The sequence below is a fragment of the Rhinoraja longicauda genome, chromosome 13 (assembly GCF_053455715.1).
Source record: "Rhinoraja longicauda isolate Sanriku21f chromosome 13, sRhiLon1.1, whole genome shotgun sequence".
In the NCBI taxonomy this organism is placed as follows: domain Eukaryota; kingdom Metazoa; phylum Chordata; class Chondrichthyes; order Rajiformes; family Arhynchobatidae; genus Rhinoraja; species Rhinoraja longicauda.
In genome coordinates, this window is record NC_135965.1 from 27,365,257 (window position 1) to 27,379,126 (window position 13,870).

The 13,870-nt window shown below is 43.5% G+C and overlaps 1 protein-coding gene across 1 annotated transcript in view; it reads right to left on the minus strand.

Moving 5' to 3' along the window:
* Window positions 1–601: 601 nt before the first annotated feature.
* The window catches only part of wdr33 (WD repeat domain 33), a 102,257-nt gene continuing 88,988 nt past the window's right edge, over window positions 602–13,870 (minus strand). The window contains exons 18-21 of the mRNA XM_078410652.1: window positions 12,331–12,799; window positions 4,919–5,088; window positions 4,130–4,291; window positions 602–2,696 (exon numbers count right to left, since the gene is read on the minus strand). Of these exons, the coding sequence (XP_078266778.1) occupies window positions 2,473–2,696; window positions 4,130–4,291; window positions 4,919–5,088; window positions 12,331–12,799 (1,025 nt within the window). The 3' untranslated portion in view covers window positions 602–2,472. The remainder of the gene's footprint in view (window positions 2,697–4,129; window positions 4,292–4,918; window positions 5,089–12,330; window positions 12,800–13,870) is intronic.

Sequence of the window (13,870 nt, forward strand, 5' to 3'; positions counted from 1 at the left end):
TGTACAAAATCCTCGAATGTGCTCAGAGGTAAAGGCCCCACAGCTCTGTGGTAGAGAACTCTAAACATTCATCTCTCTCTGGTAGAGGAAATTTCTCACCCCAGTGCCGACTGGGGCCCCCTTACTTTGAGACCTCTTTTTCTGGACATCTATCTGTACAAGGGCACATCCTCTTATCTGCCTGTAGGAAGTTTACATGCTCTAGAAAAATTATCTTTTGGTTTTATACTCTGTGGAGAATGGGCACAATCAGTTTAATCTTTCCCCTTATGGCCTTCACTCCACTCCCTCGATCGGAAGTATAATCTTCCCCGAGAAAAGAAATCATACGGCACATAATAGTTGTGGTGTGGTCTCACCAGAGACTTACATTATAGCAGTAAGAAATCTCAAATATCCTTGCACGTCAGAACTGTTTACCCAACTTTACTGCACATCATTTGATATCTTTATTTGACAAAATCAGTGAATTTCAGATGTGAAAATACTAGTTGATCCCCAGCCCAGACCGGGGGGGGGGGAGGAGAGTTTCCAGATGTGTGAAGATTCACTCCGTTTTTTCATGTTGAGGGAAATATAGTCACCCAGGCGATACTTGCTGACTGAGTTGGAAATGAGCTTCAGCAGTGGAGAGGTATCATGAAGAGACTTTGCTTCACAAAAATGATCTTTAATACACAATCAGGTTGAAGGATCACAGTTCACAGTGCAGACCAAAATGGATGAACATTTGGGATCAGATCGGGTAAATCAACTAATGGAGAGCCCACCCCAAGATTTTGGCAGGGTGACAATTGACAGGATTTGAAAAATACACAGGCGATAAGAGCTATTCCCTGTGTGGTTAGATGGCCCACTATAGTGGGAAGACCAGAATATATTTGTATGAAGTTATAACGGTTGAATTAATTGAGTCCAATTGTCCCTGTGCCTTCGCTCACTGTGAAATAAAGCATCTTGGCAATTCAAGTACAAACACATTTTCTCAAGTAGTTGCACGGTCTGCCTGCAGCAAGTCTTGAGAAGCACCAGCAAAATGAGTAGATTAAATCGCAAATACAAAACCTGCAACGCCCCGACCATTTGTGAAGTTTTGCTGAGCCCAAGAGAATCTTCAAAGTAAACATGTAACAATTACCCTAGTTCCTAACAAGAACCACCAAAAAGTTATAAGGCTAGTGTTTCTATCTTTTAAGTATGGGACACTGTAGGACTTATAGAAACAGATCAGCAAATAAAATTTTGGTGATGAAGGGCAATAACAAATTAATTAATTAATGGACAAATTGGAAAAGTAACGGAGAAGGGAGCCAGTCGCACATAATGAGTGCAATCTGCTTCAGGAAAGCTAAGAGGACATACAATTTCAACTTGACTGTACATCTCCATTGCTTCCTCTGAACCTTCAGTAAGTTTGGTCAGGTATGGCAATATGTACTTTTACACGGATTAAACCCAGGAATTGCAAGCATATTGCTCACAGCTGGCTTTTATTTGCATCTCCATCGCATCTCCTTCATCAATAGGCAAGCACAAATGCATCAGCGCTACCTACATCTGCGCCTGCATGACAAACACTTGTCTCACACTCTCTCAGTGAATGCGTAGCCACCTAGTCTCCACCTCTCTGCCTGCGACCACACTGCCCACATCCAAATGAGTGACGCCATGTTCTTGTGACTTGTTTTTCATTACCTGTAACTTTACTCGAGTGTGTAGCTTCCCATTATCCTTAGCAGGTTAACTTGGCTGCAGGGGTAGCCTGACCAGAGTAAGTTCAACCCCATTTCCAGGATCCGAGTGCATAATTTACAGTGACATCTGAGTGCAGTACTGAGGGAGTGCGCCATTGCTGAAAGAGTCACATTTGGCTGTTTAGGTAGGCAGTTCTGGTGTCTTAGACAGCAGTCATCTCTCAAAAACAGTCATAGGTCATTTGCAAAGGCAGGCAGCTGAAGCTACCAAATGTCTGCCTTGGAATCAGCATCAGATCTTACTGACCAAATCAACTCTGCCCATAAACAGTGGATAAAACATCAAAACCTACTTTTATTTTCTCCTCTGTACTTCAGAAAATGACCTGAGAGAGATCAACAGCTGTGTGATGCATGTAAAACAAGACGTGGCAAAATAAAAACAGACCAGGTCTCTATCTTTCTGTTAAATTTCGCACAAATTATATTGTGTAGTCATACAAAATGACATTCGAGACAAACTGTACACCAAGTCAGAGCAACGTTGATCTGACATGTCGTGTGTGTGTGTGTGTGGCAGTGCTCCAGAGCTCACAACACAAACTGCTGGAGTTTAACAACAAACACTGCTGCCAGCTGTACAAAAATGAAAAAAGGAAAGGTTGCTGCGTCTCCCAGGGCCAGATTCTTGCACGGGCCATTCGCACAAGGTTCGTTTGAAAGACTATACACGCCCCGGAGCAGCTAGAGTAAAATCCCATCTCTCAGTGCTGCTTCCTCATCTCCCTCTGGTGCCTCTGGTAGGTCCTCGACGTGACAGTGGTACCGAGCTCTTCCCACTCCGGCCCCAGTTGGGCCCGCCCCTGCCTCCACCCCGGGGGGGAGGTCCACCTGGGCCAATGAATCCCTCATCCCGGTGGAAGCCGTCGTGTCGTTCTCCCTCGTGCGAGTTGGAGCGGGCAGGTTTGGGCATTCGCGGCGATACTGATGGGCCTCCTCGTCCTGCAACACAGCCCATTACAAGCACAGGTCATTTCAAGTCCCAACCCGTTGTTCACAATGAGCATCTTGTAACAAGCATCACTGCACAGATGCCAAACCAGCCCACACAAATTTTCTTCTTTGGTGTTATGTGACGCCACTGGGTGACACAGCTGCTGCCTCAATGCTAGCAACCCCGATTCAATCCTGTCCTTGGTCACTGTCTGTGTGGAGTTTGCATGTTCTCCATATGGGTTTCCCCTGGGTGTTTTGGTGTTCTGCACAGACATGTGGGTAGGTAGGTTAATTGGCAGCTGTAAATTAACCCCACTGAACAGGTGAATGGTAAAATGTGAGGTAAGTTAATGAGTGGGCAGGATGAAATGGATTGATACAGGGTTAGTTTGAGTGGGTGGTTGATGGTCAGTACAGATTCGGTGGGCTGAAGCTCTACTTTCCATGCTGTATATCTCACTATGATTTTACGTCAGCTGCAGTCCTGCCTGCCCTAAGCAATTAACAAAATGCATCTCTTTAAAGGTTACATGAGATTAAGAGGTCAAGGTTAGGCACTTTATTCAGCGACCAATGAGCCTGTGAAGTTTTCAGTCAAGACCAAGTCCTCCAACTGAGCAACCCTTCCCTATCCAGAACTGTGGATCTTGGCTATTGGTGCTCTCTGTACATTTTTTATAGCAACAGGGAGGCTACCCCTGCCATCACTCATGGCTGTTGTGCTGCTTTATAATGGCAAATTCCAATCAATCTCCCTCAAGTAAATCCTGCACAGGTTAGACAAAGTAGATCTGACAGTTTCATCTTGGCTGGATACGCACACTTCAAAATCTCTTGGTGCCTGTCCATGAATGGACAACCAACCGCATCCAAATTCACCCCATCAACCACTCGGGTTCTTTTTTAACAATAATCCAGTAACCCTGGCTTTTCCATTGACCAGCAGAATTTCCAGACTAGTGGATATTACTCCCAGTAATATCCAAACATACTTTTATGTCACTATTTTAAACATCATGTAATCATATAATGAATAATTTTAGCAAGCATGGTGAGTTTCAAAGGGAGCAAGAAAGATACCAGTACTGTGCAACCTGGTTCTGACCACGTCTACCCACGTCCCTGATCTTCCGGACCCCACCCCCACTCCGGACCCCTGTTTATACTTTAGAGGACTGACTTAAAATTAAAAAGCAGGATATAAAAAGGAAGTTAATGTTTTGCGTTGGAATAATTAATCTTCAGGATACTGGGTAAGCTTCACAAACATTTTCAAATAATTTACTGAGAGGCAGCGTCCAACACAGCTGTGGACAATCCAAAGGGTGTGCACATGAATAACATTATGACTAGGACACAGGGACAGTTCACCTTGACAACACCACCCACTACTGAAAGTGTTCTGACTGTGGATGTCGGAGATATCCCCCTGAACAAACCTGGTTCTCTGACAGGTTCGTGGCTCTCTCCGCGGTCCCCTCTGCCACCCCAGCCATCGCGTTGACCTCCAGGAGACAATGGCCTTTTCTCAGACTTACGGCCACCTTCAAATTGTGGGAAGTCGTCATGGCCAGGTAGGGGAAGGAGACCCCCTCGCCCACCTGCAGAACAGTTCAGCACATTAGACACTGAAAACGAAGCAACTTCCATCATTGTCAGGAGCCAGGGCATCGTTTGTGCCTCGCTATCACGGAGTGTCAGTACTTGTTAAGGATGGGGTGGAGAAGTTGACAGGGTGGATGGAGGGAACTAGTTTCCACTGAAGTGAGGGCCCAGAAGGAGGGACATGGCCTGAAGCTAGAGCAGGCCTTTCGCTGTTGGTCAGACAGAAGTTCTTCATGAAAGTCTGTAGAAACCCAAAACTACCTTTCCTTAAAAAGTTGTTGGGATTACGGGTCATAAAACAATGTAAGGAGACCAGTAGGTTTTTGTTGAGTTAGGATACCAATTGTTATTAGTTGCATAAAAGTTAAGATAAAGACCAGTGATAATCTGATTGAATAGTGATGCAAACCAGAATACTTGATATCAATTCAGACACTGGGGTCTTTGAGAGGTTGCTTTAGAAATTTGCCCAAATTTCGGTCTACTTTACTGCACATCAGGGTTTGTAACCTGTATCTGTTGAAAATACAGGTTATAGGGTTCATTAGTGCGGATAACCACTTACACATTTAAAGTGTTGCACATTTGTGAAGATAGATACTATTTGTCGACATTCATTGTACCTCGCATTACTCCACGGCCACGCCCTCTGATTCCTGGATCACGACCCCTTGCATTCCCCTCTGCTTGGTCAAACTCATCGTCCCCCATGAAGTCATCCATGTTGGTAAAAGCATCTCTCCCCCGTGGGCCACCACCATCGTGACGAGGTCCCCCTCGAGCCGGCCGGAACCTTGAGAGAAAATGTTCTGAGTCTCACTCATAGTTCTTAGTTTGACTGAACAAAGCAGTTGCAATACTTTCACACCTCGCCATGACTGCACACTGCTTTGAGGTCAGATTATTGTCTATACTATCTTGAGTCCAGAAGAATGAAAAATATTTCACCAAAACACAAGATTTCTTGAGAAGCTTGGCAGGATAATGGGAGAACATAGATACATAGAAAATAGGTGCAGCAGTAGGCCATCCGGCCTTTTGAGCCAGCACTGCCATTCAATGTGATCATGGCTGATCATCCACAATCAGTACCCCGTTCCTGCCTTCTCCCCTTGATTCCGCTCGCCCTAAGAGCTCTATCTAACTCTCTTTTGAATGCATTCAGTGAGTCGGCTTCCACTGCCTTCTGAGGCAGAGAATTCCACAACTCTCTGGGTGAAAAGGTTTTTCCTCATCTCAGTTCTAAATGGCCAACCCCTTATTCTTAAACTGTGGCCCCTGGTTCTGGACTCCCCCAACATCGGGAACATGTTTCCTGTATCTAGCATGTCCAATCCTTGAATAATTTTATATGTTTCGAAAAGATTCCCTCTCATCCTTCTAAATTCCAGTGCATACAAGCCCAGTCGTTCCATTCTTTCATCATGTGACAGTTCAGGAAATCAACCTCGTGAACCTATACTGCACTCCATCAATAGCAAGAATGTCCTTCCTCAAATTAGGAGACCAAAACTGCACCTAATACTCCAGGTGTGGTCTCATCAGGGCCCTGTACAACTGCAGAAGGACCTCTTTGCTCCTATACTCAAATCCTCTCATTATGAAGGCCAACGTGCCATTAGCGTTTTCACTGCCTGCTGTACCTGCATACTGATATTACCTTCCCACCCTCTCAGCTAGCACCACAACCACTTTTCATTCAGTCTCTCCTGGTCTCCGCCCAATCACAGAACTCCCCTGTTCTTTTCACCTCTTCCAAGAGCATGTTTGATTTCCAACTTTTCTTAATACTGATGAAAAGATATCCACCTGAAATGTTGACACACTTGGATACTGACTAACTTGCTGAGTATTTTCAGTCACGATATATTCAAAGTGGGATCAATGTGAATCAAGGAATATGGTAACAGAGGTCAGCATGCTGTAACTGTATAGTGGAGCAAGCTCAGGCTTTCCGCTGCTGTATTCACATTTTTATTTACACATTTGAATGGACACATTTGGCATATAACATAAAGATTTTAGGGTCATTGTTTTGTGATTGAAAGTTGGGTCAGTATCTCATTGTGTTGCTTGGTATTAGAGTTGTGAAGTCATACAGCTGGGCTCAACTTCTATGCCGACCAAGATGCCCGTTTACACCTACGTCAGCCACTTCCTTTGGGCAGCTAGTTCCATATACATACAACCCTGCGTGGGGAAAAGCTGCCTCCTAGGTGCCTATTAGGACCTTTCTCCTCTCACACAACCTATTCACTTCAGTTCTTGATTTTCCAACCTTGGGAAAAAATTGTGTGGATTCACCCTCCCATGCCCCTCATAATTTTACACTCCTCCACAAAATCACCTCTCATTCTCATGCACTCCGAGGAATAAAGTCCTAGCCTTCCCAACCTCTCCCTATGGTAGACACAAAATGCTGCAGTAACTCAGCGGGTCAGGCAGCATCTCAGGAGAGAAGGAATGGGTGACGTTTTGGGTCGCGACCCTAATCCTTCTCTCCCTATGACTCAATCCCTTAAATCTAGAAAATAATAATAATAATAATATATTCCTTTATTTGTCCCGCACCGGGGACAAATTTGCAGCACCGGGGAAATTTGCAATCCATGCAAATCTTTTTTGTACTCTTTCCAGCATAATGGAATATTTCCTATAGCTGGGTGATCAAAATGGAACACAATATCCAAGTGCAGCCTCACCAATGTCTTGTACAACTGCAACATAATGTCCAAACTTCCATAATCAATGCCCTGACTGATGAAGACAAGCAAGCCAAAATCCTTTTTCACCCTGTCTACGTGTGATACTACTTTCAGGAAACTATGTACTTGTACTGCCAGATCCCTCTGTTCTACGACACTCCCATAGACCCTGCCATTCACTGTGAAAGACCTACCTTGATTTGACCTCCCAAAATCCACACCTCACACTTATTCTCATTGAATTCCATTTGTCATTCCTTGGCCCACTTACCCAGCTGATCAATATCCTGCAACAATTCTTGATTACCATCTTCAGTGTTTCAGATACATCTACAGTCATACAGGACGGAAACAGGCCTTTTGGCCCAGCTAAATGCACTGACCAAAGCCCCCTTCCTGACCTAATCTCATTTGCCTGCATTTGGCCCAATCCCTCAAAATTCTTCCTATCCATGTTCCTGTCCAAATGCCTTTTAAGCATTGTAATTGTACCTGCCCCTATCACCTCCTCTGACAGCTTATTCCATATATCCACCAACATTTTGAAATCACTTAAGGGATCTCAATGAATTTATGCACAGTGGAACTAGAGATATTATGACTTATAACGCACGTAATTATTATCAAATACTCTGAAATTACTCGCATAGTTTAATTGTTTAGCTAATGAACAATGTACAATGAAACATGAATAAAGTTCAACCTTGACATGAACATTAACTCAGGATTACTTTTTAATCTTATTTTAATTTTTATCTTAATGAACATTTTGGACACAACAAATGGAAGATGGCTCAAGAATAAGGGCCCATGCCTAAATTTCCACACTATTTGCTTATGCTACTGTGGTTATGAAGCGCAGCAGAGAGCAAGCTGGTTTCTTTGTCGACACCTGTGGCACGCTGCTCATCGCAAGCCAAAAGGTACAGCAGTTATACTTGCATAAGGTACCAGTAATACATCTAGGCCACAAATATTTACAGCCATCAGCTCGACACGCTCATCTTAATCCAACTTTGCACATTAAATGATCTTGGTGCTTTGGTGTAGAATTTATTGATTAATGAGGAAACCTGCACATTATCAATTCATTTCATGTTCTCCTTATTTTCTACATTCAAAAACCGCTCCGATGTTGAAGGTTTGAGTGCTAGGGCCTGCAAATGGCGTATAAGCAAAAGGTTTAAGAAATCTGTGCGGGTTACTGAGCATTTTGATGGAAAAACTTGTCATGAGTGAATGTACAAGTAGAAATAATTGTTGTAATCCAAGTAACTGGCTGCTCATCTTGATCTATTACAGGAATTTTAGAAAATAGTCGATGCACCTGTGCATGACAATGATCATAGGCGTTATCACCTGAGTTTCTTGATTTTGGCTTTGTGGACTGTCAGCATGGACCATGAAGATGACCTTGGTTGCAGAGTGTTATCTTCAAAGCCAGCCCAGTCTTCAAATGTTATGAAAATTAAAAATTCAATTAGCAGTTTAGTACTTGTCCTGTTGCAGGTTGGGAATGCAGGATGCATTTCTTCACGGATCTTCTTGAAGATTAAGGTGCTGCTTCGTTTGAAGAAATACTTCAATTTCAAGAACTGTAAATAATTTAGAAGACTTTGCCTGCTTATTGTCTACTTAACCCTTTTATAATTCCACTCTACCCAATCTGAATTGAGTTTGTGGATTGCTGAAAATGCTTCTGCGAACAAACTATTTACACTTCTGATGGCTACCAGAAGTATCTGACATGGCTGATGCTACACTCTGAAGTGATACAAGGTACAGAATTCCTGCATGGTACCTTGTTCTATTTAATGAGTTCACAGTTCACCTTGAGCAAGCAATTCCAGAAAGCAAACACTTGCCAGTGGCACAGGAAAACATGGGGACGAGGCTTGAACTGGAACAATGAATGCACTTTACAGTTGTCTTGTGTTAATAGTCCAGCTACACATGGGTCTGATTTTCTGCTTGGCTATGCCCAGCAGAATTTGATGAAGTGCTTTCATTTCCAATTTCTCATGGGGTCCAGCGGTGTAACACTTGATGGGCATTTAAAATTTGATTTGCAAGTCAACACAAAACACTTATGTATCTCAAATTGATCACATGGTCAATGCCACTGGCCAAACATTGCCATCTTGATCTAAAACTAGCTCAAATCTGTAGAAGGATTTTTGAGACTCATCTGCACTAACACTGATTTGGAGATATGAATGCTGACTGGCTCCCATGAAGTGGAGACAGGCTATCTCTCACAAGCTATTTTTCTGCCTACCCACAGTTGAAGAGACTGAGATCAATTGTAGCAGTGAGAAGATTCAAACTCACAAACTTTCCCAATTTCACAGCTGAAATTGGGAAAGTTTGTGAATATGAATCTTCTCCCTGCTACAATTGATCTTAGTTACATATTTATTGCCTGAACTATATACACAAATAATTCATGGAACCAGAAGGGCCCATTTATCACCAGCTTCAGTTGCTACATTAATCCTCATTCTCTCTCAAAGACTGAACCATTTCTACAAAGATTACACTTCTGAAAATCTAATAATGGACTAGATTATAGATCGTTATCAGAATCACCTCCTCAAACATTCGAAAAGTTTGTGCAGAGGTTTGTTCATCACCTCAAATAGATTCTGGAGGTTTGTGCAGTGTAATTTTGTTCATCTAATACCATGATGATGCTCCCCATGTTACTTCTGTTGCTCAAATCTACTTTTTCAACATATTACGGAATGTCCACAATTTTCTGGAGTATTGAATTTTAGACTCTCTAGGTTTGCATGTTTTTTAAACAGTTGAGAATATTGACTTCTAGTCCTCTGGTAATTGATTATTTATGGAATTCCAAAAATGTCAAAATATTGATATCTTACCTTGAGTACTGTGTTACAATTACGTACCATGGTGCCCCAGAGCTTTCCCATTTTTGTGACAACACATTCTATACTAGCTTTTTGATGTTGCATATGTGTGTGTCTGTGCATGTCCCTGCTGTGCACCAACTTGTGATCAATGGAATTGTGGAACTGTTAACGTTTCCTTTCTGAAAATACGAGTCCACATACTATATTTTCATTAATCATTTAACTCAATTTAAGTCAATTTAATCATTGACCCATTGGGTCTCTCGCGTACAAGTAATGTAATTGTCATCCTCCAGCTACCTGTTGTGATTTGTTTGAGCTACAATGCTGCTTGAAATGCACTCTCAGGCGATGGAAGGTTGAACTGATGAATTAAATAAGCTGGATTTTACTTCAAGCGATGTAACGAAGCATAGGAAAAAGATAGAAACATAGAAAATAGGCTATTTTGCCCTTCAAGCCAGCACCGCTTCAATATGATCATGGCTGATCATCCAAAATCAGTACCCCGTTCCGGCTTTTTCCCCATATCCCTCGATTCACTTAGCCCTAAGAGCAAAATCTAACTCTCTCTTGAAAACATCCTCTTGAATTTGCCTCCACTGCCTTCTGTGGCAGAGAATTCCACAGATTCACAACTCTCTGGGTGAAAAAGGTTTTCCTCATCTCAGTACTAAATGGCCAACCCCTTATTCTTAAACTGTGAGCCCTGGTTCTGCACTCCCCCAACATCAGGAACATTTTTCCTGCATCTACCCTGTCCAATCCTCTAAGAATTTTAGATGTTTCTATAAGATCCCCTCTCATCCTTCTAAATTCCAGTGAATGCCAGTCGACCCATTCTTTCATCATATGTCAGTCCCGCCATCCCGGGAATTAACCTGGTGAACCTACACTGCACTCCCTCAATAGCAATAATGTCCTTCCTCAAATTAGGAGACTAAAATTGCACACAATACTCCAGGTGAGGTCACACCACGGCAATTGCAGTAGGACCTCCTTGCTCCTAAACTCAAATCCTCTCGCAATAAAGGCCAACGTGCTATTAGCTTTCTTCACTGCCTGCTGTACCTGCATGCTTACTTTCAGTGACTGATGTACAAGCACACCCAGGTGTCGCTGCACCCCCCCCAATTTCTTAATCTGGCACCATTCAGATAATTGTCTGCCTTCCTGTTCTTGCCACCAAAGTGGATAACCTCACATTTATCCACATTAAACTGCATCTGCCATGCATCTGCCCACTCACCCAACCTATCCAAGTCACCCTGCAGCCTCAGAGCATCCTCAGCACAGCTCACACTGCCATCCAGCTTTGTGTCATGGGCAAACTTGGGGAAGTCACATTTAATTCCCTCGTCTAAATCGTTAATATATATTGTAAATTACGGGGGTCCCAGCATCGAGCCCTGCGGCACCCCACTAGTCACTGCCTGCCATTCTGAAAAGGACCAGTTAATTCCTACTCTTTGCATCCTGTCTGCCAACCAGTTCTCTATCCATGTAAACCTACCCGTGATATAGAAACATGTGTTATGGTGTCAGAACATCAACCTAGCCCTTCAGGGGCAAGACAAATGAGTTGATTGTTAATCAATGGAAGCGAGGATTGAACAAAATCCTGTGCTCAACCATGGAGCTGCTGTAGAGATGGTCGACTGTTTCAAACTTCTACTCATTCATAACACCTAATCTGGTTCCTTCCAACTGATGCAGTGATCAAGAAAATGCATCAGTGTATTTACTTTCTTAGGTATCGGAGAAGAATCGGTATGCCCACGGGGATTCCCTCCAACATCTACAGATGTGCCGTGGAAAGTATGCATCTCAAACTAGTACTGCAACTGCTCTGCTCTTGTCCGTCTGAACCTGCAGAGAGTAGTAAAAAGCCCAATCACAAGCTCGTCACTTTCTTCATCCAGCCCATCTTCACGGTGCATTGCATCAGGAAGGCTGAAAATATTGGCAAGAATGCCTGCCATGCTGACTATTCACCTTTCCCTCTTCTACTTTCTGGGAGAAGATGCAGGAGATTGAAAGTTTGGATGTTCAGGCTCAAGAACTTCTTTGCCACTGCTATCAAGTTCCAGAATCAATCACCTCTTTCATATCCCATTCCCAGATTTGTTGCCTTGTGCCCTCACTACTAACTCTACCTCATTCACTTATTGCCATTGTACTTTAATTTTTTTGTCCTACAATCTTGCACCATTCTGCTGTTTTACACTCATCAGTGTATTTATCGTTACACTATACACGGTATACTCTGAGAGCTGTATCTGAACAAGGAATTTCATTGCACCCTGGTGTATATGACAATCTGATGTCTAACACGATCTGATGTCTTTTAAAATCCAGTTCAGTATACAATTGTGAATAAAAATAAAGGATTCTTGATTAAATAGAACTTCACCTCAGTCTCCCACTCAATAATTGTTGGAAATTTGTTCCCACCTGTCATCTCTCCGCCCACGAAAACGTGCATCTTCAGGCTCCCTTGGGAATCGCTCATCCAGGGGTTTCCTTCCGTCCCAACCTTGGGGTGGACACCGACCTGGGCCCCTGTGCTCCGGGTCCCCAAAGTCCCTGTACTCCTGATCAGGAGGAAAATCCCGCTGAGGACCAGGACCCGGACCCCTTCGCCAACCCTCCTCATGAGGGGTCGGACCCATACGGTTCTCAAACTCCCGCGGCCGGTGACCGAATCGCTCGTCCTTGTGGAATTGATCGGGTCCCTCAAAACGATCGTGGTAGTCCTGTGGTGGACCTCGCCTCTCTGCAGACCTTCTGTTATCGCGGGGATCCCCCCAGTCCTGGGATCCCCTGAAAGGAGGTCCCCGCTCAGGGTCCCGCTCGGCACTATGATCTCGCCTCATTTCTTGTGGATGACCTGTGTGATGGTTTGGTGGACCATGAGAGTCACCTGTCAGGGTAAAATTAATTGATTTAATTCAAAAATATACATCACATAGGCACAAAACAGTCCTTCAAACTACAACCACAAATGTTTATAAGGAAAGGACATTAAGCGCAAGAGAACTCTATGTATGAGTTCCACTTCATTCTTGTTTTTTTTTAATTATGTTGCCTTTGCCTGTGGAATTCCTTTGTTATGTGCAGTTTCAATGTGGTTCACTTTCTCAAGAGCAATTAGCAAAGGGAAATACACACCGGTCGTGCCAGTTTTACCATGCTATCAATGAATGAAAGGAAACCTCTTATCATTGCCAACATTACCATGATCAAATCCCCAACAATGTCCTGATGGTTGACACTAACCAGAAACATCATGAAACCAGTCCAATAAATGCTCCAATGGATAGGTGAGATACAGAGTACCCTAAAGTCCAAGACTCACCTCCTGATCACCATCTACAACCTATTAATCAAGACAGTGATGGAACGGACTCTACTTGCAAGGATGACTGTAGCTCAAATAATACCCGAGAAGCTCAAGATTGTTCACTGCAGACACAAGCCAGACTTGCAACCGACATACCACAGTGAATGAATCACCAGCGCACTCTGGCAACAGTGTGTGGCATCTACAAGGCGCACACTGGCTTCTCCTACACTACTACACAAACCTGTATATTTTCTTACCCCGAAGAATAAGGACAGAGGTGTTGACCTGAAAATTCCCCATGACCCACACTCCTATCCTGACGTAGAAATATATATCACTGCGCACTCAGAAAGCACAGAAAGAGGCCCTGTTGCAAAACTTGTCCATGCCAACCAAGTTGCCCCATCTAAGCTAGTCCCATTTGCCCATATTTGGCCATCTCTTTCTAAACCTTTCCTATCCGTGTACCTGGCCACGCGTCTTTTAAATGCTGTTAAAGTACCTGCCTCAACAATCTCCTCTGGCACCTTGTTCTATACACTCACCACCCTCTGAGGGAAAAGTTGCCCCTCAGGTTTGTACGGTTCTTGCCCCTCTCATCTTAAACATACGTCGTCTGGTTTTGGATAGGCATTCACCCTATCTATT